General features: G+C 47.3%; 1 protein-coding gene across 2 annotated transcripts in view; it reads right to left on the bottom strand.

Annotated features, from left to right (window-relative positions):
- DOCK2 (dedicator of cytokinesis 2) overlaps nucleotides 1–27,386 on the bottom strand; it is a 374,655-nt gene that overhangs the window by 280,061 nt on the left and 67,208 nt on the right. For both annotated transcript variants that reach the window (XM_036312510.1, XM_036312509.1), the window contains exons 20-23: nucleotides 26,846–26,935; nucleotides 25,691–25,791; nucleotides 24,619–24,753; nucleotides 2,793–2,901 (exon numbers count right to left, since the gene is read on the bottom strand). In XM_036312510.1, coding sequence (XP_036168403.1) covers nucleotides 2,793–2,901; nucleotides 24,619–24,753; nucleotides 25,691–25,791; nucleotides 26,846–26,935 — 435 coding nt within the window. The remainder of the gene's footprint in view (nucleotides 1–2,792; nucleotides 2,902–24,618; nucleotides 24,754–25,690; nucleotides 25,792–26,845; nucleotides 26,936–27,386) is intronic.

Below are 27,386 nucleotides of genomic sequence, written 5' to 3' on the forward strand. Positions count from 1 at the left end.
TGACACATAATAAATGCTAAAACATAAAATGGTGGAAGCGGGTATTCATTCTTTCATTCAATCAACCAGAAGATATTCTAGTACCTACTACATGGCAGCTGCTGGTTCAGATATTAGAATAAAAGAGAGAGACCCCCTCCCCGCCGCCCTCCTGGACCTTCTAATGGATTCATTAGCATGAGTGGTAATCATAGTGACCAAAGAAGCATGTCATACAATATGAGCTTTTCATTTATTTAGACTCATCCCACCAAATTGGAGCAATAGTGAATGGCAGACCTACAGGGGAATGGGTCAAATGGGTCTGCACAATGTCTCCAAATGCCACACCTGATTCCCAGGCGTCTGGTGTTGACCGTCTCAAGCTGCCATCCGTTTTATCAACAACGCTTACAGCCTGGCACACACAGGGGCTTCTAGCATATGGCCCATTATTGCAAACACATGGAACCCCCTGGCGTAACCCATTTCTTACGGCTTAGAGGAGAGTATTAACTTTGCAGTTAGGAGACCTGGGTGGTTGAAATCCTAGCTCCACCACTATAAATAGGTATAATTTAGGATTAATTATTTAACTTTATGAGCCTCCTGTGGAAAATGAAGGCAGTGATTCCTAGCAGATTAAAAACACTGTGTGCGAAAGCCCAGCTTCATGCTGGGCACCTGGTAGGTACTCAGGTCAATGGAAGGTGGTTTTAATGCTCTTTCTACCCTCTTTGAATGTCTGGCTTTAAATTCTTCATCGTTCTGGGTGAGCTGCTGCCGTGACAATGCTGAACAACGAGGGAAAGGTACAGAAAGCCATTCACGAGAGTTAGATGAGCCTTAAAAATGAGTGATAACTTGTTTAGGTCCCAGAACTCACAGTGGACCAAGCTGAGATTGAACCAGACCCGCTCCACTCTGGACTGAGGCAGGCACGGATTCGGGTTTCCACCGTAAGCCACTGGACAGCTGGGAGTGTAAAGTCTGAACCACGAATGTCAATCATTGGCATTTTTACTGTACGCCTGTGCTTCATAAGCCAGATGTATAGGTTTTCTTGCTTTGCTTTTTCAATAAAGGTGCATGGTTTAATAAATTGGCTTTTCGCAATGCAGTCACGGTCTCTCGTATAAACTCATTTATATGAGAAGACAAGGATCAGGGTTGGTGACAACCCTCTCCCACTGACTCAGGGGGCTGTCAGGGAACACCTTCTCACTCAAAACTTATGACAGACATTACTAATAGATCACAGCACCCTTTCCTGCTATCCCCCACGCAGGCTCAAAATCGGAGCGCCCGCAGTCTGGTACTGCTCCACTAGGTAAAACGTTGTCTTCCTCTATATATGGTCAGTTTTTGTGGCTTTATTCCCCTTGAACTTTGAATCTGTATTTCCTAATCTGACTGAATCTTGAATGCCCTCACATTGTTTGGCTCCAGGTGACAGGATTAGGAACACAAAACCCCCTCCCAGATTCCACCCTAGGAAAAGACCTCCAACGCTTCTGTTTTATGGTTAAGGGGGGAGGGATGCAAATGACTAAAAGTGATTTAAATTGAACTATGCAACAGGCTCTATACATCCTGATTTACACACATTACTTCGTTTAATCCTCTAAATTAGGCATTAGGCTTCCCATTTCATAGAAGGGTAACCGGAAGTGTGGAGGCCCCATTTCCCACCCCAGGCCCTCTGGCTCAAAACCCAATGCTTGTTCTCCTGCAGCAGATGTCAATGTCTGAGAAGATTCCTTGTGTGGGGTTTGCTAACATCTCATGGCCTGACCCCTCTCCCTCATCCGCCTGAAACAGCATTAAATTGCCTTCAAACGCTCTTGCTCTCCATATCTGAACATGACTTTAAATTCTTCTTTGCCAACTTTTTAACAACCATGCAAATAGGTAGAAAGCATCATTGATTTTATGTAAATCCCTGAAGCTACATTTGGCCCTTAGAGCAAATCAAGAAAGAGAGGGAGCCCCTTTCCATGGCTCTGGGGTGGGGATCCATGCGGAGAAACCAGCAAAATCGGGGCCAAGTCCCAGGGAAAGTGATATATCCCATTCCTAAGCAGCTCCCTAGACAATGAGAACCTGGGTAAAAATGGCTATGCCCAAAGCATAATAATCCTGTGAGTTCACCACATTTGCATAGCATTCTGTAATTTGCTTTTTCAGACCATGCTCGTGTACTCCTCACACAAACAGGGAAGCTTCATAGGTGAGGAAAAGGAGACGGGGAGGTTACATGACCAGCATGAAGTCGTACTGCTCGCAAAGAACATTCTCGCTGACTCCTCAGTTCTGTAAATGCTCATCAGCTCACCTTGCTCCCCTTCTTCCTTCTTTCCTGTCCTACCTTCTCACCCCACTGCCCTTTGTTGTCCCCCAGCCCCCCACAATACGTGCACGTATGACGTCTTCCTGAAAGAGGCTCCTCATTCAAAGGGGGCCCGAGTTGAGGTTGCTGAGAATAAAACTCGGACGATCTGAAGAGACGGCCACCTTAACTACACTCAGCATTAGAAGTGGATCAGGTTTGGCCTACTTCTGTCCAGGTAGCAAGAGCTTCAGAGCTATTTTAAGAGGCACTGCTACCTTCATGGGAAACAAACCATAAAAATGCTCGCTCTCTCCTGCCTTACAGAGTCCTTAGTCTTCAGGATCCCTGAACCTATGGCCTTCCCAGACCTTCCATTGACACAGGGCTGCGCGTTAAAGCAAAAGCAGACGTGATCTCACCGTGCTGCCATTTACTGAGTAGCGGAGGGGAAAGACAGATTGTTTTCGTGGCGTAAACCAACCTGCAAAAGGATGGTGGTTTTGTATTGACTTTTCATCAGGTTGTTGATGGATTCAAAGAGCCGCCTCATGGATTCTTCAAACTCCATCTGTTCCTTGCCTTCATAAAGCCTGAAAGAAGACACATCTGGGTCACTTCTCAAGCCAACAGGCAATAGCTTTGAAGGTGTGTGCCAGCCACAAACCTCATTTAAAACTGGAAAGAGAACGGGGTGGGAGGAGGGGACTCAGGGGAAGGGAGTGGGCTCAGCAGTCCCTGCTGCATAATCCACTCCAGGGAAACCTCCCCACCCCCCCTCCACTGAACAGGCCGCTCCCGCTCCCACTCCCACGGGCTCACATGGTAAACCTGCCCTCACCGTCTTTTATTAAGCCCTGCAGAATAAGGAATAAAATGTGTCTGAGTTGAGAAGACATCAATAATGTCAGCCTTCTTCAAGAATCAGAGCAGAGATGGTGATCACCGCATTTTCAAAGTATCGTGCAAAGCATCAAGGAGAAAAATTCTCAATCACAGGAGGGCCCCTCTGCTTGTCAGATGATTAGGGACACGCGTGTCCCACGTCAGGGCCCTGCTTTCGCTGCCCTGTCACTTCGGGAGCATGCTTATCAGCCATTTTAAACCTGCTATTTCGCTGAATAGAAAGGCCCCACGTTGTTATTGTAAGAAAGGTACACAAACCAGAACTGCATAGCTTGCCAAGCCAGACAGCTCATTACTCCTACCAGAGATCAGGAGTGTTAGCATGTTGACGGACGCCCTCCTAGAGATCTTCAGGCCCTGCGCTAATACACACGTGTGACTTTTTATGGAAACTATGTCCAATGTACTAGTACAGTGGTGGGCAAACCGCGGCTCGTGAGCCACATGCGGCTCTTTGGCCCCTTGAGTGTGGCCACGAAGTTTCAATCGCACTGTACGTGCGCGCCCGCACGTGGTATTTTGTGGAAGAGCCACACTCAAGAGGCCGCAGTTTGCCGATCACTGTACTAGTAGATCAGCCTCCACAACCCAAGTCTTATCGCCCTCGGGGCCCCGCCTCGGAGTGTTGCTCAGCGCAAGGCCTCTCCAAACAAGCCTTTATCGCCATCCGTGGCATATCCGCGGCCTGACCCTGTGGCACCTGCACACAGTACAGAGCGGAAAGCATCTGTCCCAGCAGATAAGGAGCGTCTCCTGTCTCAGCCCCGCAGTCTCTGCTCCCGGGTGCCGGCTGAGGGGAACGTGCTCCCCGCAGATAAAACAACACACTTACAGGTTTGTTTGCTCTGTCAACCACAGACGGGCCCCTTGCAGCCACTTCAGCGCTGTCTCCACTAAATCCCCACCCACCTCCTTGCCCTTCGTGTCTCTCCTTTCTGCTTCTCTTCCACTTCCTTTCTTTTTTTTATTTTTAAAATATATTCGTATTGATTTCAGAGAGGAAGGAAGAGGGAGAGAGAGTTAGAAACATCAATGACGAGAGAGAATCACTGGCTGCCTCTTGCACGTCCCACACTGAGGATTGAGCCTGCAAACCCGGGCATGTGCCCTGACCAGGAATCGAACCATGACCTCCAGGTTCATAGGTTGATGCTTAACCACTGAGCCATGCTGGCTGGGCTCCACTTCCTTTCTGTGTGTTTCTGTTTACCTCTGAGCACTGTGCATTCTGTGAGGGGCTCTATGTTTGTCTCTGCTTCTCTCTCTCTGTCTTTAGTCTTTCTCTCTCTCTTTCTCCTGACTCCCTCCTACAGCCCTCTGGAGTAAGAAGCTTAAGGGTCAGCCAGTGCTGAGCGTGGCGGTGCATTACAGGCCCAGCAATCGCCGCTGACTTCCGGGTGTCTGCCTCAAGGCCACAGAGACAAGGAGCCAGGAGTCCAGGAGCAGCGTGCCTCCTCTCTCCCCTCTGACTTCCCCTTCTCTCCCCTCCTTCCTTCCCTGCTGGCACAGAGAAGCGCTTCAGTCAGCCGGCCCTGGGTTCCAGTCTCCATTCTGCCCTGGACTCGCTGCAGACCTTATTCATAACAGCCCGCATTACAGAACGTTACTGTGCCCCAGGCACTATCCTCAGATACACACTAAATCACTTACCCTCACAACCACACCATGAGGCGGGCCCTATCCCCATTTTACAGGTTGACAAAGCTTCAGCACCATGTCCAAGGGCTCCCCCTGATAAGGACAGAGCCAGAATTCAACCCTGGCCTTCCATCAGCTGTGTACTTCGCTGCCTCTCTTCATTCCTGCAAGCCTCAGCTTCTCACCTGCACAATGAAGGTGACAGCTCTATGCCCAAGGACGGTGAGGAGACCCACTCACAGGCAAAGTGCTCAGTGTATGCCGGGCCAGTAAATGCCAGCTCTCGTCTTGCTGTGGTTAATTGTGGGTGCAGAAGAATAACGTTTCTTGCCACTCCCAGTGCTTAGACGAGGACGCAGACAATGCTCAAGAGGTTGCCTGAATCCCATCCAAGTGGAAAAGATGGGACAGGTCTGGCAGGGAGGAAGGGAGGATCCTAATTCAAAGGGGTGGTGGTTGCCCCAAAGAACATCATGCTAGTTTTTCTTTGTGCCCCAAGCTAAGCTAATGGAGGGCTAATGGAGGGCCATCCCCCAAGCCTTTTCCCTTGAAATCCATTACTCTTTCCTTCAGTCACAGCCACCTGAGAATCTTTAATGAACATCATAATCCCTGTCATAATCCCAGTTGTTGGTCAGATTTAATACCCAGATGTGGCTGCCCACAGGGGACTCATTATTGTTTACATATGTATGGACTTTCTCTGTAACTTACTTGTGGTTTTGCCTGTGTGTGTGTGTGTGTACCCCACCAGTTTTTTTTCCTAAATATATTTTTATTGATTTCAAAGAGCAAAGAAGAGGGAGGAAGGGAGAGATAGAAATATTAACGATGAGAGAGAATCACTGATCAGTTGCCTCCTGCACACCCCCACTGGGGATGGAGCCCACAACCTGGGCATGTGCCCTTGACCAGGATCGAACCTGGGACTCTTTAGTCCACAGGCCAACGCTCTATCCACTGAGCCAAACTGGCTAGGGCACCTCTGGCAGTTTTTTCCTGCCTGTTGACCCTACCTACACTCACACCCACCTCCCATAATAAATAGTTCCAGGTAGCTCTGTCTCTAAAATTTATATTTTTTAAAAAGAGAAACAAAAATGGCCTTTGTCTATATATATGAAGGGAGGAGAGAGAGAGAAACATCAATGATGAGAGCCCCACACTGGGGATCAAGCCCACAACCTGGGCATGTGTCCTGACCCAGAATTGAACCGTGACCACCTATTCATAGGCCGATGCTCAATCGCTGAGCCACATGGGCCAGCACAAATGGGCTTTTTCTTAATGACACTGCTCTAGGGGGAGGGAGTGTCTGTGAACCCCTGCTGAAGAGATCCCTAAAGCTACCCTGGATCCTGACCTCTCCTGTGTCTAGTTATTTAACTCTTCCCAATAATCCTCCCCCCTTTTTTTTTGCTTAGACTGGCCCTGGTTGAGTTCCTTACCGGCCGCTTCTAGTCAGAACTCTGCAGAGTGGGATGGACCTCCTGGGTCCTGAACCAAGAGCCGTGGGGAGGAACAGTGAGGACTTCGTCCATGCTTCCCACTGTACAGATGAAGAAACTGAGGCCACGGTGGGGAAGTGACTTGGCTTCACTGCCGTCTTAGAAATGTTATTTGACTGATGTGGGGAGGAAAAGAGACTTGTAAGCTGTGGAAAACTGAATTTAATTTCGGCCAGAAGACGTGTGATTTGCTCCAGGTCGCAGACAGTTCCAGTGGAATAGCTCCAGACAGAACTCAGCACTCTCCTCCTCCTGGCGGAGGGCAGACGACACAGAACTCACAGGACAAGACTGGGGCATCTGCCTCAGGGGGAACCCAAGCTGCTCACTGTCATTTTGTCACAAGTAGGTCCCTTAAGACCACACCCTAGGTCAGGAAGGGAAATGTATTCCACACCAGCTTAAGTTCCACAAAGGATAACGAATGATTCTGTGCAAAAATGCCTTGCAGTTTACACTGGCTACATCATTAGGCAAAACTGTTGCAGTCTTAACAATCGTGGGGTGTGTGTGTGTGTGTGTGTGTGTGTGTGTGTGTGTGTGATTTTTAAGCCTGAGGTTTTACTTGGTGGGAATAAGAAGTTGGAGGAAATGATTACCTTTGGTAAGAAGGAAGGAAACAAAAGCTATTTAGTTGAAAAGGGCTTTGCTACCCAGCCAGCCTCCTCCACACACTGGCTTTGTGGCTTCAGACAAATGATATCTCTGAATCTTACCTTCCTTATTGAGAAAATGGAAATATAATGCTCAAAGGGTTATTTCAAGGTGAAAAAAATAAGTGAGATGATGCCTTTCAAGTGTTTAATATGGTATCAGGCAGTTAGTAAATGTTAAGTAACTATTAGCTATTCTTGTTGTACTGTTGATTCCTGAGTAGAGAAGTGATCATATTGGCAAATTTTCTGACCCGAGTATACAGAAATGAAAGGAATAGAGGAAAAAGTGACTCAGAAAAAAAACACATCAGGGCTTTAGATTATATGGGAGAAATAAATGGGCGATGGAGGGCCATTCAGCACTGTGGGCCTCCCCTGAGAAGCTTGAAGTGCAAAGGAAAATCATGCTTCATCTTTCTGCAAGGCTGTCCATGTGGCCTTGAAGTCAAGGGCACAGCAGATGCAGCTCCAAGGTCTTTTTGTAGCACCTGGTCTCTGTTATAGCTTCGGGAGGGAGACATTTGTTCAGGCTTCAGAATGCCTAGGAAGATACTACAGATGCCGGCCGATGGTGCCAGGGAACGGATTGCTGAAGGCCTGAAGGCCCTGGCCACCAGAAAAAACTGCATCCACCTGCGAGGTACCATCCCGGGGCACATGAGGCCGACCTCAGCCTATCCCGCCCCTCCTCCCTTGGCAGTGGGTGCTCAGGCTCCCAGGACTCAGGTAAATACAGTGCCGCTCAGCCTGCACGTGACTCATTAAGGAGACACTGTGCACAGCTGAGCCCACACTAACTGCAAGTGGGGCCCCGTAGGGTGGTATGTGCAGTATTTGCACCTCCTCTTCCACGCAGGTACATAAAAGGTACATTTCTCAGCCTGAAATGGAGGTGGCAGCCTCAGGCCACCGTTCAAGGGAGCAGCATCTAACCAAGGCATCCTGGGGCAGGCAAAGTAGCAGGTAGGTTCACCTTAGAATCCAGGGGCCATGTTTCTGGGCCCCCAGCCCCGTCTCATTCTCCATCCCTCAGCCGCTCCTAGCTCCTCTGTGCCACCTCCACAGGCATCCTCCTGATCTCTTCCCCACCTCTTGGAGGCAACACAGACATTGCAGTGAGGCTGTGCAGTTTCCACACCCTGCTCGGCCACTTCCTAGTTGGGTGGCCCTGGCTAAGTTTCTTAATCATCCTAAGGCTCAGCCTTCTCGTTAGAAAAAGGGCAGTAGCCCGAGAAGGTGGTCCTACAATCAAATAGTGCATGGAAAGCAATTAGCACAGTGCCTAGTGTAGTAAACACTCAATGCATATTAGCTATTGTTAAATTGTATCATGTTTTTCTTCCAGACCCACCCGTTTCGCTTCTGAAACCGTAAGGAGACAGAAATCAGCATCTTCAAAAAAGCAGCCACTGCCCCACTTATTGAGCCCCTACTGCGTGCCAGGCGCTGCCGTGGAGACAGACATAGGACTCAGTCCCTGTCCCCAGAGAAATCATGAGGTGAGCCAACAGGTGCAGCATGTCAGAGCTTCAAGGGCAGGACCAGGGCATGAATGAGAGGGTCTCCTTCCTGACCCGCACCTTGCCCGCAGGGTCACTGACACCACCACCCCTTGCTACGTTAATAAGATGTTAACATTAGTATTGAGCACTTTCTACGGGTTAGGTACTCTGCTGCATTGTTCACACGGATTAGCTCATTGGGTAGAAGATATTAAATACATTTTCTAGATGACAAAAGGAAAAAGCGGTTCAAGAGGCACAAACAAGGGAATGGAAATGCGGAGGGAGCCGGGGCGCCAGCTGACACTGACCACCTGTCTGATGACATCCCTCTGCCCTGAGCAGCCCCGTTCCCATGCCACCAGCACAGCCTGGCCCCCTCCTGCCTCCTTTCTCCCAAGCAGTCATGGAAATGCCCCCAGGATTAGCCCCAGGCCCCAGCTTTCCTCTGTCTCCCACACCCAGTCACATCTTTGCCTGAATATGCTCTTGGCAAGACACATACTTAATGCATTTCTCAAGTGCCTGGGAGCAAGACTGGATTAATTGGAAGGTTTTTAAAATGAAATCTGTTTTAAGTGTCTCCATGATCATCTCTGGAACTGAGAGAAACGTCTCAAACAATCATGTCACACCACACTATTTTGTTACTTTGCCACACAAGTGAAGATTCTTCTGTGCCTCCAAATAGGACGCTGGGCACTGGAGGAATACTGTGGGAGGGAGGCCACTCACTTAGTGGACTTCCTTCGATGAAGAAATGACTGCCACAGCCACTGAGGCTTCCTGTCCCAATGCTTCAGTCTCTATCTTCTCCACTCACTTCCTGTCTTTTCCACTAGGTATAAGCTCCATGCAGGCCGAGAGCAAGACTATCTGCCATAATATCCCATGTCTATCAATAGACCCAAAACAGGGGGAAGGTGGGTGGGTGGGAGGTAATCAACCAAAGACCTTCGATGCACATATGCATAACCCATGGACACAGACAATAGGGTGGTGAAGGCCTGGGATGGAGGGTGGGGCAGGCTGGAGGGGATCAATGGGAGGAAACAGGAGACCTATGTAATACTTTCAATAATGAAGATTTTCAAAAAAGAGCGAGTTATAAACAAATGTATTAACAAATGATAAATTATTAAAGAAATGAACCTCGGTGCCTTCAACGTAGCCATACAGAATTATCTGACGAATCTGGAACTCACTGCAGTTAAGCTAATTCTAATGGTACATAAACGAGATCTCAAGGGTGGTATAAACAGTCATCTTCAGCTGTGCAGACTTCATTATTATTACCTTTACTGCTAATAAGAGCTACTACTTACTAAGCATTTGCTATGCACCAAGGACTGTGCTAACTGTATCAGGTCACCCAACGAGTAAATGGCAAGTAAGAATTTGAGCCTAAGAGTGTCTGGCTCTAAAGTTCACTCCTTTAACCACTGGGCAATACTGCCTCCAGGGAACAGAGACAAGTGATAGCTGATTGCCAGGCTGGAACAGAGCAGGTGGTGGTAAAAAAAAAAAAAAAAAAAAGCATTATTTGTCCAGGGGATGATGTTATGAGTCTGCAAGGGAAGCTAAATGACTGTCTGGAACCTTTTTCTGTCCAAGCTCTAAATTCAAGGTGACTTGGCTGATGTTTCTACCCCAAGCCAATAGTTCGCTCTATTAGAACAGGTGTAAACTAGTGACTTTACAAAAGAACCATGAGGCCATTCGTGGCTTCAGAAGAGTCCTTACTCTAGAAAATTCACAACACTCTTAAGATCAGAACCTACCTACCTCTCTCTCTCTCTCTCTCTACCTCCCTACCCCCCAGTCTGGGATGAAGAATAATTATAGCCCAATCAGGGGCTGAATCAGTCTGAAACTCATCCTTGCATTTATCGATCCTACTTACAGAAAGGAGCCATTCAGTGCACTCAGCAGGCACATCTAAGTCAAAGCATTCGGGCTGGGAAAGATGCATGAATGGGAGGGCCTTCTTCCTGACTCACCTCTTCCCTGCATGGTCATTGTCAACATCCCCACCCTTCCCCTACCACCAAAGTCCATTCACCCAAAATAAATCGGAAACTGTCGATTAAGACAGGAAATTTTGGTTGCAATGAGCCTGAAGTGAGTTGTCCAGCTCAATGTGGCCAGAGAAATTATTTTTGCATAGGTAACGAAGTTGAAATGTAAAGCACGATGGTGTTAGAAGAGAATGATTAAAAAGAATGAGAAAGGGACTATGACATGAAGGCCTGGGACAACCGCAGTGTGCGCTGCCAAGGAGCCTCAGTGCACAAGAGACGCATGCAGGCTTCATGTAACTGAACACGACCAGCAGCCAACACGCAGTGCTCTGATCAGCTCCTGATACCAGCCTTTCCTCAGTGACGAGATTATTTCTACTTGAGCTGTTACTTTCCCAGATCCTGACATTTGAGAAGGGATCGCCCCTTAGGGCAAAGAAGTTTCACTCAACAGTCCTCTTCCTGTAAGTCAGCCCAAGTAAGAATGATTGGTAGGGAAAAGACAAACTCCACATGTGAAGATCCTGTTTTGAAAAAAAATAAGTCTAGAATGCACACACAATAAATGAATGCAATCACTAAGAAAAACTGCCTCAGGTGGAAGCTTAAATAGCCTAAATTTTTTAAAAAAAATTGAAGTTAACAATATGGAAGAAATGAAAGAAAAACATTGACTTTACTTTTAAAATAGGGCAACTCTGTGTAATAAATGAATAGGAAGTAGGTAATAAGACAAAAGCCTTGACAAGAACTCTCAGTTATGAATCAAGTGTGATGGGTGCCCCGTGCCATCCTTCATTGTACTGAGAGGGGCTGTGGCCTTTATATAATTTGGCAAGAAGTGAGTTGCATAATTCTGCAGTAAGTAAATTTTCCCATTAGCATGAAAATCAGTATTGAGGGGTTTTCCCCTCAATATAATTAGAAATTGAGTGTTCCCAAAAGAAAGCTCCTAAGGACAGACACATACACACACACACACACACACACACACACACACACACACACACATTTCCATGGTTCCAAGACATTTGGGAATAAGAAGGATTGCTTCATCTACTTAAAAGAGAAGCTAATATTCAGCAAGGTACTTCCAGCTCTTTCTCTTTAGGCCTGCTGTGGTCTAAGTTTGAGTACCAAGAAGAAATTAGGTTTTGATTGATTCTCTTACCATTTCTTCCTTTAGGATTTTAATCACCTAGGAAATGTCATTGATATCTCAAGTGATAACAAAAATTAAGTTGTAGAATGATTACATACATCTCTCTCTCTCTCTCTCTCTCTCTCTCTCTCTCTCTCTCTCACACACACACACACACACACACACACACACACATACACACACACAGAGTAAAATCTGGAAGTCTACACATTAAAATTAATAATTACATTATCTCTTAGGAAAAGGATTGTGCATGTCAATAGTTCCCTTATATACTTTTATATTATACTAGAGGCCCGGTGCACAAAAATTTGTGCACTCGGTGGGGAGGGGGGTCCCTCAGCCCGGCCTGTCCCCTCTCACAGTCTGGGACCCCTCGGGAGATAATGACCTGCTGGCTTAGGCATGCTCCGGGTGGCAGAGGGCAGGTCCAATCCCTAGGTGCAGCCCCTGGTCGGGCTCAGAGCAGGGCCGATTGGGGAGTTGGGGCGCCGCCCCCTGTCAGGCACAGAGCAGAGGGATCGGGAGGTTGTGATGCCATCCTCAGTCATGCTCAGGGTAGGGCCGATTGGGGGGTTGGGGCACCGTCCCCTGTCACACTCAAGGCAGGGTCAATGGGGAGGTTGTGGCACCACCCCCAGTCACGCACAGAGCAGGGCCAATCAGGGGGTTGGGGCACCGCCACTCTCACACTCAGGGCAGGACCGATGGGGAGGTTATGGCTCTACCCAGTCACACACAGAGCAGGGCCCGTGTGTGTGTGTGTGGGGGGGGGGGGGCGCGCCACACCCTGTCACACACAGAGCCACAGGGCGATCAGGGGGATGGGGAGCTCCCCCCTATCAGGCACAGAGCAGGGCTGATCAGGGGGTTGGGGCTCCTTCCCCTGTCACGAACAGAGCAGGGTGGATAGGGAGGTTGTGGCCCCGACCCTGTCACACACAGAGCCACAGGGCGATCAGGGGGTTTGGGCGCTGCCCCCTGTCATGCTGATCCCGGTGCCAGGAGGCCTCGCGGTTCCGCTGATCCCAGTGCTGGGAGGCATATTACCCTTTTACTATATAGGGTAGAGGCCTGGTGCACGGGTGGGTGCCAGCTGGTTTGCCCTGAAGGGTGTCCTGGATCAGGGTGGGGGTCCCCACTGGGGTGCCTGGCCAGCCTGGGTGAGGGGCTGAGGGCTGTTTTCAGGCTGGGGGTGACTGAAGCTCCCAACTGCTCCTTTTTTTCTTTTTCTTTTTTTTATTCTGGGCCAGCTTTAGCTTTGAGGCTTGGCTCCAGCTCTTAGGCCTCCACTGCTGAAAGTAGGTTTCTGGCCTTTGCTTACAATGTTGTGATCCTGCTGGCTGAAGCCCGGCAGACTAAAGCAGGTTTCTGGGGTTTTGTTTAGCTTCTATATTTGTTACATAGTTGCTTAGAGTTGCAGCTCAGAGGCCTGCAGCGGCAGGCGGGGAATGTTGGAGTCCTCTGTCACTGAAGCAAGCAAGCCTCATGTTAGTTTCAAGTTGCCTGGCTGCCGGCCACCATCTTGGCTGGCAGTTAATTTGCATATTGCCCTGATTAGCCAATGGGAAGGTAGCGGTCGTATGCTAATTACTATGTTTCTCTTTCATTAGATAGGATGCTGTTTTTAAACCAGTAAATTTTACATTTGATTTTTAAAAAGTGAATATTTCTCTGAGGTGAATGTTTCTCGCCCTCCAGCTCCTTTCTCAACAATTCTCTCCGTGCTGCACCCCCCCCCCCCCCCCCCCGCCGCTGCCAAGTCTTTCCTGAATTCTCTCATTCTCACCGTGGGAACTGGGGCTGAAGGTAGGGCATCTAGCTCAAGGTCATACAACGGGAGCAGATTTTCCTCTACAATTGCAGAAGAGAGATGCTTCGCCTACCTCCTAGTGCCTGGCACGGACTCCAGCTAGAGAGATAATTGCCTGACAAACATCAAGGTATTATTACTCTAAACAGTGGTCATGTCAAGAGCACCTAAACTTGGTCCTTTCAGCCTGTGGTTTCCCTGGAAGGATAATTAATCCCAGGCTTCCTGCTCTGTTCCACGGAGAGCCTCGGCATTTGGTGTGTGGAGTTAAATAGAATTTTTAACATTTTCCTTACTAATGGTGCTGGTTTTAAAAATACATGTGAAATAAAATTGTTTTGAAATCTGGGAACACCTGAGGAAGTGTTGAGTTCAAACATAGGTGTGCGTTACTGGAGACCTCATTTGAGCGGATGGCTGAGGGCCAGGCCGGCTGCCAGCAGAGGGCAGTGATCTGGATCCCCAGAACTGAATTCTACACCAGACTCCAGCGTTAATTAGTGCTGTGACCTTTAGCAGGTCCCCTCATCTCCAAATGGACCACTTTGCCATTGGGGGGGCTTTCGGGATTCTTAACTGGCTTCCATTGTCAGAGTCAGGTAGGGCATGCCAATCACCCAAGACCAAGCCGGCCCATCTGCAGAGTCCCCAGCACACGTATGACCCATAGGCCCCCGGCGACAGAGTGGAATAGGTAGAGTAAATCTTCAAGAGCCTGATGGCATTCAGTCACCAAGCCCCATTTCCCCAAACGTCATTCCCCAGCTTTACTGGGATATGGTTGACAGATAACATTGTATAAGTGTAAGGTATACATCCTGGTGATTTGATACATGTATATATTCTAAAATGATGACCACAATAGGTTAGTTAACACATCCATATAATGTATGTGTGTGTGTGGTGAGAACATTTAAGATCTACTCTCTTAGCAACTCCCAAGTATATAATATGGTCCTGTGAACTGTAGTCACCAAGAACATTTACTATACTCCATCTTTATCAGCACCACCTCCAACCACATCCCCATCACCTCTCACCTATAGGGGTCTCTGAACCCACATCCTTTCCTTCACTCTTAACACTTTCAATCATTTTTCCACACACTGGTCAAAGGGACCATTTTTCAAACACAAGTGGTCATATCGTTCTTCTGTTTGAAATCCTTTAGGGGTTCCCCATTCCTCTCAGGATAATGTCCATAAACATGGCCTGACCTTCGAGAATCTTTAACATCTGGTCTGCCCCTTCCTATACCTCCAGGCAATGTCTTGCTACTCTATCCCTCAGTCACTAAATTCCAGCTACCTTGGCCTTCCCACAATTCAACTGAGTCAAGCTCCCTACTATTCCTAGGCCACTTTTCAGCTTCATTTTCATTGACCACACCCTCCTCTTCACCTGCCAAATCACAGCTCAGATGGCACATCCTCCAGAACACCTCCCTGATGCCATGATCAGATTTGATCACCTCCTAAAGTGCTCCCAGGGCACCTCACACATCTCCCCTTGGTTTCATTTGCATATACATGACCATCTGCTTAAGGACTCCCTTCCCAGCTAAACTAAAAATCCCAGGAGTCTAGGCCTGAGGCCATCCCTTTCACTGTCGTATCTCCAGTGCATAGCAGAGTGGCCTAGTGGCTACTCAATAAATATTTGTTGGCTAAACACTCCATTGTTAATGCGAACCAAACCTCCACCCCTGGAGAAATATTTAGACTAGACAGAAACTTTCATTACCAACTCCAGGGGTAAGAAGGGAAAGCAAGTCTTAGGGCCCAGCGTGCACAGAACATGGGATGTGGTAAAGCTGTGGTAAGGAACAATAAATGCCGAGTTAAAGGCCTTTCAGAGGTGGTAGGCTGGCTCCAGGGGCGATTCTACAAATGTTGACAGACACCCACATACAGGAAAAACTGTTTACCGTCTTGAGATTTCCAGGTCCTAAGACAGCCAGTGAATCAGGTGCACATTCCTCCTGTCTCATGGGTGCCTCCCCAAGTGGGGGGAAGGGCAAAGTCCCGGGGTTCAGAAAAGCAGGCACGCACTGCATGCAGCCAACAAAGGCTGCAGTGTGAGCCAGGGCAGGGCCCTTGCCACGCTCTGCGGTGGCTTCTCAGGCTCCGGAGAGGCCACACTCTAAAATGTATAACAATGGGGGACACCATATTATTACATATGCACTTCTCAAGTAAGTCCCTTTAAATCTCCCATCCACCCCAAAGACTCCGACAACTGAGCAACACACTATTTCCTATTAAGGGAACAAATTCTGCTTTGGGGGTCACAAAGTACACCCAGCCGTCCTGATTCGGCTCGGCATCCCTGACAGTTACGTTAACGTGGTTAGTTTCACCCTCTGACAAGCTGGATGGACCCTTTACCGTCCTGCACGTTCATATTTGGTTACCAGGAATTTACAAACACATTTCCTACGCCTATACATTTATTCGGGTAATTGATCTCCCACCTAAGTCATCCTCTGAGGAACTGTCAGCGCCAGTGTTTGACAGAAAGCGCCCTCTCTGTGCGGAGGCCAGGACTCTGCGAGGAGTTAACAAGGAAAGGAAAGCAGCTCCTACTTCCACCTGAGAGTCCTCCATGGCTGTTCCCTTAACTATCTATAGCACAGACAGTCCTGCTCTGCAAAATTAAGCCATTTAAAGGGACAATGGAAGATGACAGGTGAATGTCTTACACTTTGCTGTGAGCGGAGACTGAGGTTGGCGTCAAATCAGAATGAGTTTCGTAGGCCTCGGAAGGATCCGTAGGGGAAGCCAGTCCAGGATTGCACCAGGCAAAGGACAACCACAATGGGCCTAATTCACATGCAGATGACGGTACATCTATTGCACCTGATCCCTCGGCTCCCAGATGGCCTCCTGACCGGATATCAGGAAAGATGCTAAACTCTGGGAAAGGATTGGCTAATTCCCCCAAAGTCCTCCTAATTGCAAAATACCTTGCTCTGGCCAGTCCTCAGTCCCCATGACCTCACGGCAGCAGCTATATTGCTGCTATACCCTCTCCTGGATACACATCCTTTCCTGGCTCCTGGAGCCCAAGCCTCCCTGGTACTCTCCTCATCCATCCCTTCAACATGCTCATCTCCTGCATTTCATCCTGAGTTTTAGGGTATTGCTCACCTTATGCTGTAGCTTCAGGTACCTCTTGGGATCAATTTGTGACAAACTGTACCTGTATCCCATCTCTCCTACACTGCAAATCTATATCTAACTGTCTGCTGTACATCTCCATCTGGCTGTGCCAAGAAGCACCTCAAACTTAACGTGCCCCACACCTGCTCCTCCCAGCCCTCATCATGCTGGTGAGCAATGCCTGATCGCACTGGCCCCATCCCGCGGTCCAGCCTCGGATCAGCCCTCTCTTTCAATTCACTCCCACATTCCATTAGATGGGCAATCCTGCCCTCTACCAACCCTCACCTTCTTCCTCTTCTTCCCCAGCCCCCCTGAGATGAACTCAGTCCAAGCCTCTTGTCCAGATTACGGCAACAGCTTCGTTATTGATCTCCTGCCTCCCCTCCACCCCTGGACAACATAACATTAGTTCTGCAGTCATCTTTCTAAAACATGTATGCAATCGTGTTGATCTGCTTGGAACCCCAAAGCAGGGGGTTTCCAAACTGCTCCTATGACAAAAGAACTTGAAGCACGATTCTCAATAGATACTTATTTATAAATTATATCCACAAACTATTCTAAATTATAAGTCAAATGTTTATAGAGTTCAATTTCTGCATCTTGGACAAAATAAACAAATTTTAATATTTTTACCTGATCCCAAAGAATTTGTACACCCTCTGGGGTATTCACTCTGTGCTCTGAGGACAGAGGGTGGCATCTATGCCAATATCCCCGGCAGAGAGGATGAGGTCCAACTCCTTGGCCTGGCATTCAAGACATCTCTCAGTCTAGCCCAGGGGTGGGCAAACTTTTTGACTCGAGGGCCACAATGGGTTCTTAAACTGGACCGGAGGGCCGGAACAAAAGCATGGATGGAGTGTTTGTGTGAACTAATATAAATTCAAAGTAAACATCATTACATAAAAGGGTACAGTCTTTTTTTTTTTTAGTTTTATTCATTTCAAACGGGCCAGATCCGGCCCGCGGGCCGTAGTTTGCCCATGGCTGCACTAGCTGCCCTTCTCCACATCGTGCTCTTCACGCTGGGCACGGGATAGCACAAAAACCTAGGCTTTGCGGTCATGTCCCTCCCTGCCACGTCCCTCCCTGTCACCTGGACTCACTTTCTGCACCTTTCTGGGCCTCCACTTCCCTTCTGTAAAATGAAAATGAGAATGCCTATACTTTGCAGAGTTGTTCTGGGTATTAAGTGAGGGGAAGTGAAAAGTGACACAGGGCCAGGCACAGAGGAGAGGCTTCCGAAGTGGGGCCTCAGCGTCGCAGAATGGGAAGTTCTATTTCATGTTGTTCCCTCTATAGGTGCCCTCGACTCACGATGGGATTACATCCCAGTAAACCACTGTTAGTTGAAAATATCATCATTTGAAAGGCATTTAATATACTAGCCTATCCAAACATCATAGCTCAGCCTAGCCTACCATGAACGTGCTCAGAACACGTATGTTAGCCTACAGTTGGGCCAAGTCATCGAGCACAATGACTACTAGGCAGGGTATCGTTTGTTTACCCTTGTGAATGTGGGGCTGACTGGGAGCTGCCCAGCATCACCAGAGAGTGTCCTACAATGTATCACTAGCCCAGGAAAAGATCGACATTCTAAATTCCAAGTAGGGTTTCTACTGAAAGTCTATCACTTTTGCACCATTGTCAAGTTCAAAAATTGTAAGTCAAAGCATCGTAAGTAGGGGACTGTTCGTACTTGGTTCTCTTTTCTACCAATGGGCAGGCTTCTTAAATGCCTTTCAATGTCTAGTTTAAAACATCATCTCCTCTGAGAATTACCAAGCCTCCTGAGGTTTGTCACTCAAACCTCTCTGCCCCCAGGAACCATTTGCAAGCCTCCATTGTCATATACTGATGATCATTGCTTTTCCAGGGAGCTAGGATTTGATTGCTGGTCTGCCCATCTGTCTTTCCCACTAGATTGTTGCCACTTGAGGAAGTCTGACATTCGTTTCAGAGTTCCCAGCATTCAAAATCCCTAGCACAAAATAGGTGCCCAATAAAAGTTTATCAATATCCCCACATGCAAAGGGGAAAGAGGACTGTTTAAAAATGCAAGCGTAGGCACATTTCATGTTATAATAACGGCGACTTAACGAAATACAATGCCCTTTCCTGTGTTTATAAGAAATGGGCTGTTAACCCCCAACCCCCTGCACTGTAGCAACTCATAAAGCAGATAATAAGTTAAAGGGAAGTGACTGTTTGACAATATCCTTTGATGACAGTTTACTCTTCCATCCTGATCCGATGCCAAATTAATGTTATCATGAAATAATTCCATTAGCTGCAATTGTGCAGTTCACTGAGCCATTACTGTCATCGAAAAGTGAAACTGTATTCAAAACCCAAAACAGAGGCTTCCATAGGAATAAATGGCATTAACATGCAAACAAATTACATGCAGGAGACACAGGACTAGCGAAGAAACCAGCATTCCGGCCCAGACTCGGCATAAACAAATGAGTACATTTTAATATTTAGTCATACGTGAACAATGAAAAATCATACTGGCAAGTACCTTCGAGTTAAATGCATTTTTGTTTAAAAGGCAGAAGCTTATGCATTCCTCCACCTATAGGCGACACTGAGCACCCTTGAGCTTTATTCAGACAATTTTGCCTCCTAACATATTCATGACCTGGAGGATAAACTAGCATATGATATTTACATAAGAAAAAAACTGAGCTGGTGGCTGAGTGAGGAGGAGGCTGGGAATGGGCGGAATAAAGCAAGAGGCAAAATAAAAAGGCTAACGGGAGCCTCCCAGAGCATCCTGGTGCTGAAGGCAATTAGAGAAAGGGCGAGGATGTCTGGCCCTGGCAAGGGAGCCAGACGGACTATGCACTGCAGGCCTGAACCGTGCCCTGTGGGGCCTGTGCTAGTGGAGCTGCAGCCCCAGTGCAGGCAAACCACAGCCTGCCTTCCGGCTCCCAGATGAAGGCCGAGAGCAGGACCACGCCTGGAGACACTGTTGCGCCCATTGGGATGCTGAGTGCATTTCTCTTTTCCTGACCAGTGAGTGTGAGCTCACCTGGGCTGGCCCTTTGTCAGCTCTTCTTTACTCATTCCTCGGGAGGGTCTGTGGATAGAGTCACGGTTGCCTGGACAGCTTCGCCATATTGGTAAGGACGCCTTTCCTGAAACTCGTCCTAATCGTCGCTTTCTTTATTGAAACCCTCTGTGCTTGGGGATGATCACACCTGAGCCAAAGCAGCATTGTGCCTCTCAGCAGCCCTGCCAGCATCCAGGAAGCCCACACCCCCAGGCAGTGTGGCTCTCTCCCGGGACAGCCCCTCCCCAGCCCACCCACATTCGCCGGGCATGGCCCGGAAAAGGTTCAGTTCTTAAGTTGGCTTCATCAGACGAGGTGCAATTATGGAGCCTGGCTCTGCTGATGCTTAGCTGTGTGACCTCTGAGCTTGAATCTAAGCCCCCATTTCCTGATCTATGAAAGGGAACAGGTACTGACCCATTTCACGTGGAATGAATGCCAGCCACGTGCCAGGCGCTGTTCTCAGTGCGTGGGATATAGTAGGAAACAAAGCTGACACTCTAACAGGGAGAGAGCAGAAACAAAAGCATAACTAATTGTATAGAGCATGTTCACGTGTGATTGGTTCTGTGGGGAGGAGAAGACAGAAAGCAGGGGGGCAGGGCAACGGAAGTGCTGGGGCAGGGTTTGCAATGTAAATAGGGTCCTGAGGAGACATGGGAGCAAAGATGTGAAAGAGGCCAGGGCGTGAGCGAGCAGGTATCTGGGGAAGGGTGCAAAGGCCCCAGTCAGGAGTCTGAGCCACAGCAGGGAAGGCGTGTGAGGCTGGCACGGAGTGAGGGGGGAGTAGGAGGAGATGAAGTCAGGACATGAGATTCTCCATGGGACTTTTGTGAAGACTGATGGAGACAATGAGTGAAATGCACTTGGCAATAATAATAATCGTGGGCACCTGCTGTTTGACAGGCACTGTGCTAAGTGCCTGCTACATTAGCTCATTAGTCTGCACAACAGCCCTGCAAGGGTTTTTACAGGCCTCTTTTACATATGAGAAAACTGAGCTCTGGGCAGATGAAATAATTTGCCCAAGGTCACAAATGCAAGTAAATAGTGGTGCTGCAATTCAAATGTAGAACTCAAACCCAGGGAGCCTAGCTCTGGAGACTGTGCCTTTAACCACTGAGCTGACTGCCTCTCATCAGCACAGGGGTGGGGATGCGTGTGGAGAAGGCATTTGTGGATGGCAGAGCAGCCCAGGAGGCTGGGATTACATGGAGAAGGAGGAGGGCGCTGGAACTGCATACGCAGGTCTGCAACAGAGCAGAAGGGATCATGCAAAGGACAGCAGATCAAGCTGGGAACAGAGAGCTGGGTGGCTTGAGCCACAGGGGCCTGAGTGTGTGTGTGCGTGTGCACACACACACACACACACACACACACACAGAAGTGGAAGCAGCAGACATAAGCAAGGCCCACCCAATGTGCCAGCAGCAGACCAAGGTGAGTTCATGGGGCCGTAAAAGCCCCTTCATTGTGGACCTCAAAGAGCACAGACACCTGGTAAAGGTATCCCCTCCCCTTAAGAAATAAACAGCAAGAAATGTGTAGGATAGCATGGTTGGTAGGCCAAATCTGGAGAATGAATCAAGAAACAGACCTCCCTCTTACTGATTTAAATCCTAGACTCTGAAACCAGCACCCTGTCTCTCTCCTGGGTGAAGACATTTATTATGCCTGTGAAATAAGCACCAGATACTACATGGAGAAGTTTTGTACATGAATCTCATTTCATCATCAAAACACTAAGACCCTGTTGATCCCCATTTATGGATGAGGAAACTGAGGCTCAGAGAGGCTGGGTTTGTAAGCCAGGCACTTACAGGGACAGAAATGTGATCCCTCCAAGGCCTGTCCAATGTGAACACTAACCATCACTGAGCCAACTATTCAACACTAATCATCACCCCACACTGCCTCCTATCCCATAGCCCACAGAACTGCAGTCCCGTTGCTACATGCCAGCAGCAGAAAGAGAGCTAGCCAGTGCCCACAATGCGGATCAGGGACACACAGGCTGCTATTGACGCTGAGTGATTCCACGGCTCAGAAACCCTGGGGATCAGCTCAGCTGGCTGCCTGAGCTTTAGGATAAAAGGCACTGCAAGGAGTTTTGTACAGAAGCTCAATGCCTAGAAGATAATTGTTTCAGCTCTTTCTGAATGTTCCTCGCTCTGCGCCACATCGCCCAGGGGCTCAGTCATTCCAGAAAAGCGTAGTAGATATTGGTCCGATTGATGGCCACCCAACATCTTTGGCACACATTCCTACACTTTAGGAATTTCCCATGTTTGTAAGCTGGCCTCCCTTTGGCAGAAGCTCCAAAGGCTCTGCCAGCCTCCGTTGCAGCTACGGCACAGGTATGTACCCCGAGAAACCTGTCCCAGACTGGGACTCAGGAGCTAGTGACCCAAGAAAAGGGGCCAGGAAAATCGCTTCCTTTGGCTGTGATAGAAATGAATAATCCCCCCAGAGTTTCCATTCTTGTCACCATCTTCTCTTCCTCCCTTACCCAACTGCACCCCGGAAACAGACCCAGGAAAACCCCCAGCCCTTGCATGTTCATGTGTGGTGTGTGCAAAGACAGATGGCCAGGGAACAGCCGATGGGAGCTGGACCCGCTGCAGTTATGCACATGAGGAAATAGGACAGAGGAATGGCAGGAAACAAACACAGTACCAGACACAATAAGCCCCTAAAGTGATCATTGTTACATTTTTCCACCAGCTAGCTAATAAATCGCAACGTGTTGAACCTTCTCTTTTCCAGTTTCCTAAATGAAATGCTCTCTGAATATAGGGAAAATCCCCCACTACTTCCCAATGTCCTCAGAATCCACTGGAGGGCAAACCCACTGCTGAAGATTCGAAAATGAACAAGACACAGGGAATCTACCTTCCCTCAGCATGAGGTCCTAGACCAGTGGTTCTCAACCTCCTAATGCCGCGACCCTTTAATACAGTTCCTCATGTTGTGGTGACCCCCAACCATAAAATTATTTTCATTGCTATTTCATAACTGTAATTTTGTTACTGTTATGAATCGTAATGTAAATATCTGATATGCAGGATGTATTTTCATTGTTACAACTTGAACATAATTAAAGCATAGTGATTAATCACAAAAACAATATGTAATTATATATGTGTTTTCCGATGGTCTTAGGCGACTCCTGTGAAAGGGTCGTTCGACCCCCAAAGGGGTCGCGATCCACAGGTTGAGACCCTCCCTGCAGATCTGCCTAAATATATGTTCATGAAAATGGATCCAAGATTATGCCTCGGTTACCTTAGAGACATCTCTTCTTACCAAATTCCTTCTCATAGTCCCCCAAATGGACTTCATCGGCAGGCAGTTCTGAGTGCCAATGGTGTTTTGTATGCTATGCTGGGGATACAGTGAGGGCTAACAGATCACCCACGCCTAAAGAAGCCAAAAGTCACTTCCGTTCCAGCAGCACTGAATTTACTCTAAGTGAAGAGCTAGGTGCCCTGCAAGATGACACGCCTTGAGGCAGAGAAGAAAGCAAAGGTAGAAATGCTATGGAGGGAAGAGACAAAAACTAAGAGGGAGAAGACAAAGGGAAGGGGTTGGAAAAGAAGGACAAGAAAACAAATAAACTAAAAGGAAAAATTGGGCAGAAGATACAATAAATGAAAAGAATTTGTCCTTGTAGATCTGAAGAGCTCACCTGCAAGATGAAATAAGATATCCTTGCCTGTTCATCTAGAAGTACAATGTTGAGTCTTTGAACTCCTCCAAGAAACTCAACCCTTTGAAAGACCCACAGTTGTCTTCTATTTGGATTTCAAATAATTTACAAGTATCCCTCCAACTTGCAAGAATACCCCTAAGATTTTAATTAATGCACAGTCTCTGCCTTGACACACTGACAAGCTAGAGGAATTGAAACAGATACTTCATTTTTAGAATAACCTAAATGACATATGTTTTGTGACATGGTGCAAAACACTCATCTCTTTCTATTTATTAACTGAAATCTCAAAAAATTTTTTGAGAGTCCCAAATGATTACCCATTTCAGATGCCTCGTTGAGTATGATGGCATCATGGCCCATCCATCATCATGATCAAAATGATGATTACAGACTTCTGCTTTCTTTTGTCCAACTAAACAAGTGCACACCAGACGTGGCTGACCAACCCATGGCTCCAGAGGTGCACATGTGACCACCACTACACAATCTGCATATTCATTCCCCTGGTCACATGGTTTAAGACCTTAGCACATGACTCATCACAGTTCTTGGCATAGGATTTTGCTGAAACAACAAGGAACCTAGAATTGCTTAAGCCAATACGTGAACTTGAGATTTCAAATAGCTTCAACTTTGGAAAACTTGCCTTAGAAAGCAACCAGCCAAAGGAAAGCAGAGCCAAAATCTCGAGAGAGAGAGACTACCCCAATGACAGTAAGCATCTGGATCCAGCCATGCCTGAGGCTGGCATTTTCAATAATGTAAAATATAATAAAGTCCTATATCTTCTTAAGTCAGTTTGAGTTGAGTGTTCTTCATTTGAACTGTTAAGAATCTGGACAATACATTCCCAGTATGTTTTCCTCTTATATCCCATCACACACAACCAACCTGATCATATGAAACGCTGAAGAGCCTCAAATCACCAATTGTGTTCATTGGATGGAGCATGACTCTACAACATGCTAAGATTTCTTTTATGCCCAAATAAACTTACAAGGAACAATTATTACCTATTCCTAACTCTCTGTGTTGGGTTTTTGATTTGTATTTGATGGAAGGCTGGTGATCATTGTGTAAGAGAGCTTCTCCCGTGGCACAATGTTGTATCCCAGAGGAACTGCAAAGTCAATCAATCACCCTCACAGAGCAAGTACTCACTGAGAAAACAATGTCCTCGACCGAACGATGAACTTGAACACGTATTCCAGAGCTTTGAGGGTTCTGAGGATCGGTTCACACTGCTCCCCTCTGCTGGAGGTATCCAAGTAAGTCTTCAGCACCGTCATCAGTTTCCTGAGTAAGGGATTATATTTTCAAAATACGTTGCTTCCCAACTCACGGCATGGTAATTCCTTTGCTCAGTAAATTATAAGGCTTTCAATCAAAGGTTAAAGGTGGTGGAACAGCCAAGCTTACTCATTTACAACCATAAAAATAACTCTGCTTAAAATTACATTTAATACAGAGAGTGAATAATTATTTCCTGCCTCTAAAAAGCCAGCAAAGAAAAGAAAAAAAAAAACTAGTGAGGAAGGAAAATCTTTTGACTAGAAAAACTAGTCACAATTAGAATATGATTGGGAATAATGGTGGTGATAATGTCTTTTTCAGCTTTTTCTTCCTGCTGAAAATGTTCTTGTTATACCACGGAACTCCCTTGATTAGGAACTTTCCATGTTTCTTCATTTCCGGCAAGGCAGACTTCAAACTACTTGATCTCCTTCCAAGGCCCCTACACAAACTGGCTTCCACCAGCCTCCCAGCAGCATCTCCCTTCTGTGACCCTCAGTTGTCTATACCCAAACTATAGTGAACTACTGAGCATGTGCCTTTCTCCTCTGTAGCCTTTGAATCCCAATGTTTATCGCAAGTAGCTGCTGAGAGTTTATGGAAGAGAGGGAGGGAGGGAGGGAGGGAGGGAGGGAGGGAGGGAGGGAGGGAGGGAGGGAGGAAGGAAGGAAGGAAGGAAGGAAGGAAGGAAGGAAGGAAGGAAGGAAGGAAGGGGGGAAGGAAGGAAGGAAAGGAAGACTTCCATGTACTTCTGCCACTGTATTCACCTCAAAGTCCCGATGGGTTTGCATATTTTTATTTAATCCAAATAACCGAGGCACAAATTGGATTTTCTCAACAAAGGGAGAACTCACACAGACTAGTGATAAAAGGAAAATACTCAAGTTCCTTGTGCCCTCGGCATCCTGGCAGGGCAAGCAGGAGGCACACAGTCACTTACTTGTAAGCCAAGGTAGCACTGAAATGCTGTTGAATGTAAGCCTCCAGAACGGTGTTGAAATGCTGGAATTTCCGGTCAGCAATGAGTCCAATTATGTAGATCTAAGGCAAAGACAAAGAATCAGTGTTTTCAGGACAGACCTAGGGCAGGAAGCCATAGTCACATGGCATAACCTAACCCCTAGCAAAAATTTTTACCCAGGAATTAGCTCGCTAATATATCTTTAGTCCTTTTCATTAATGTGGTATCTCTCCTAAAAAGTGTTTCATGCAGTGTGCTACAGAGCATTATAAGATACAAAGGTTTCTTGGTGAGATAAGTTTGGGAAATCTCAGGTTGCCATCCTTAGACTGCCTTCTTTATTGCAGGACTTACCAGAGTCTTTAATATATCTATGTGCATCATGACTCTCCGAGAGGGCCATGCAATGTTCAGCACTGCCCTAAGTGGTTGAACAAAGGATCTTTTTGTCAGAGAACATCCTTCCTTCCAGCTAGCTTTCCAGGCCCTCTTGGGAAGCTCTAAGTCACAGTTGTCTCCAAGCAACCTCTTCATAAAGAAAAATGTCACTGACATAAGGGATTAACACATTAACACTCTGCTGGTCACTGATATCCCCTAATTCAAATGTTTCTTATGTTTATTTTGACATGACACTGAGGAACGTGAATTAGGACAGCAAGAGAAGGAAGAGACCATTTGGAAAGAGGGAAAGGAGAAAGATCTGGATGGCATACCCCCATGAAAAGTTTTGGGTAGAAAGAGTGAGCGTAGTGACTCTGGTGAGTTGGAGACTATGAAGAAAAAGAAGGGAAAGGATAGTTAAGATACACTGTGGGTCCTTCACAACCTGACCAGAGACCAGCTCCCGGCATTCATGGAAAGCCAACTCGGTTACTCATGGTATCTAGCTTCATGTACTTTCACCCAGTGCCACTCTGACATCAACATTGAAGATTCCCCTTCACGCATTCTGCCCAGGCATCCACTCCAAACTAATGAAAGGGAACAGCAGCTCATTCATTGGTCTGGTTGCCTCATGTGACAATTCCTCCAAAAGAGTCATGAAAAGGGCCACAAGAGCTATATGTTCTCAGGGTTCTCTCAGTGAGACACACATTGATGTCTAAGCCACAAACCCATCCCCTCTCTTACCAAAGCATCAAAGACGAGGATGTCATACTCGTTACTCTGAGAATGCTCCATCATGATGTTGAAGAGGGCATCCAGAGTATCTTGGAGAAACTGGACAAAATAATGAAGGGTGCATTAAGAAAGAGTGCAGGTGACTCAGAAATCCACTTCTCAGTGTACACCACAGAGACCGAGAGCACACATCCATCATGCGCCATGGTCAAGGGGTCCAAGTTCACATGAACCAGGACTCGGAGCACCCAACCCGTCCACCAACAGAAGCACGGTGGATGAATAAAGGGTGGCATTTTCACACTGCAGAAATAAAAAAACCCACAGTGATAAAAAAAGAGCCAACTACTTCTCCTGAGCATTGTGTGCAATGAGATAAGTCAGACACAAACATGTACATTGTGTATTACTCTATTTTTATGAAATTAAGAATAGACAGCCGAAACCGGTTTGGCTCAGTGGATAGAGCGTCGGCCTGCAGACTGAAAGGTCCCAGGTTCGATTCCGGTCAAGGGCATGTACCTGGGTTGCGGGCATATCCCCAGTAGGA

The sequence above is a fragment of the Myotis myotis genome, unplaced genomic scaffold (assembly GCF_014108235.1).
Source record: "Myotis myotis isolate mMyoMyo1 unplaced genomic scaffold, mMyoMyo1.p scaffold_m19_p_6, whole genome shotgun sequence".
Taxonomy (NCBI): Eukaryota; Metazoa; Chordata; class Mammalia; order Chiroptera; family Vespertilionidae; genus Myotis; species Myotis myotis.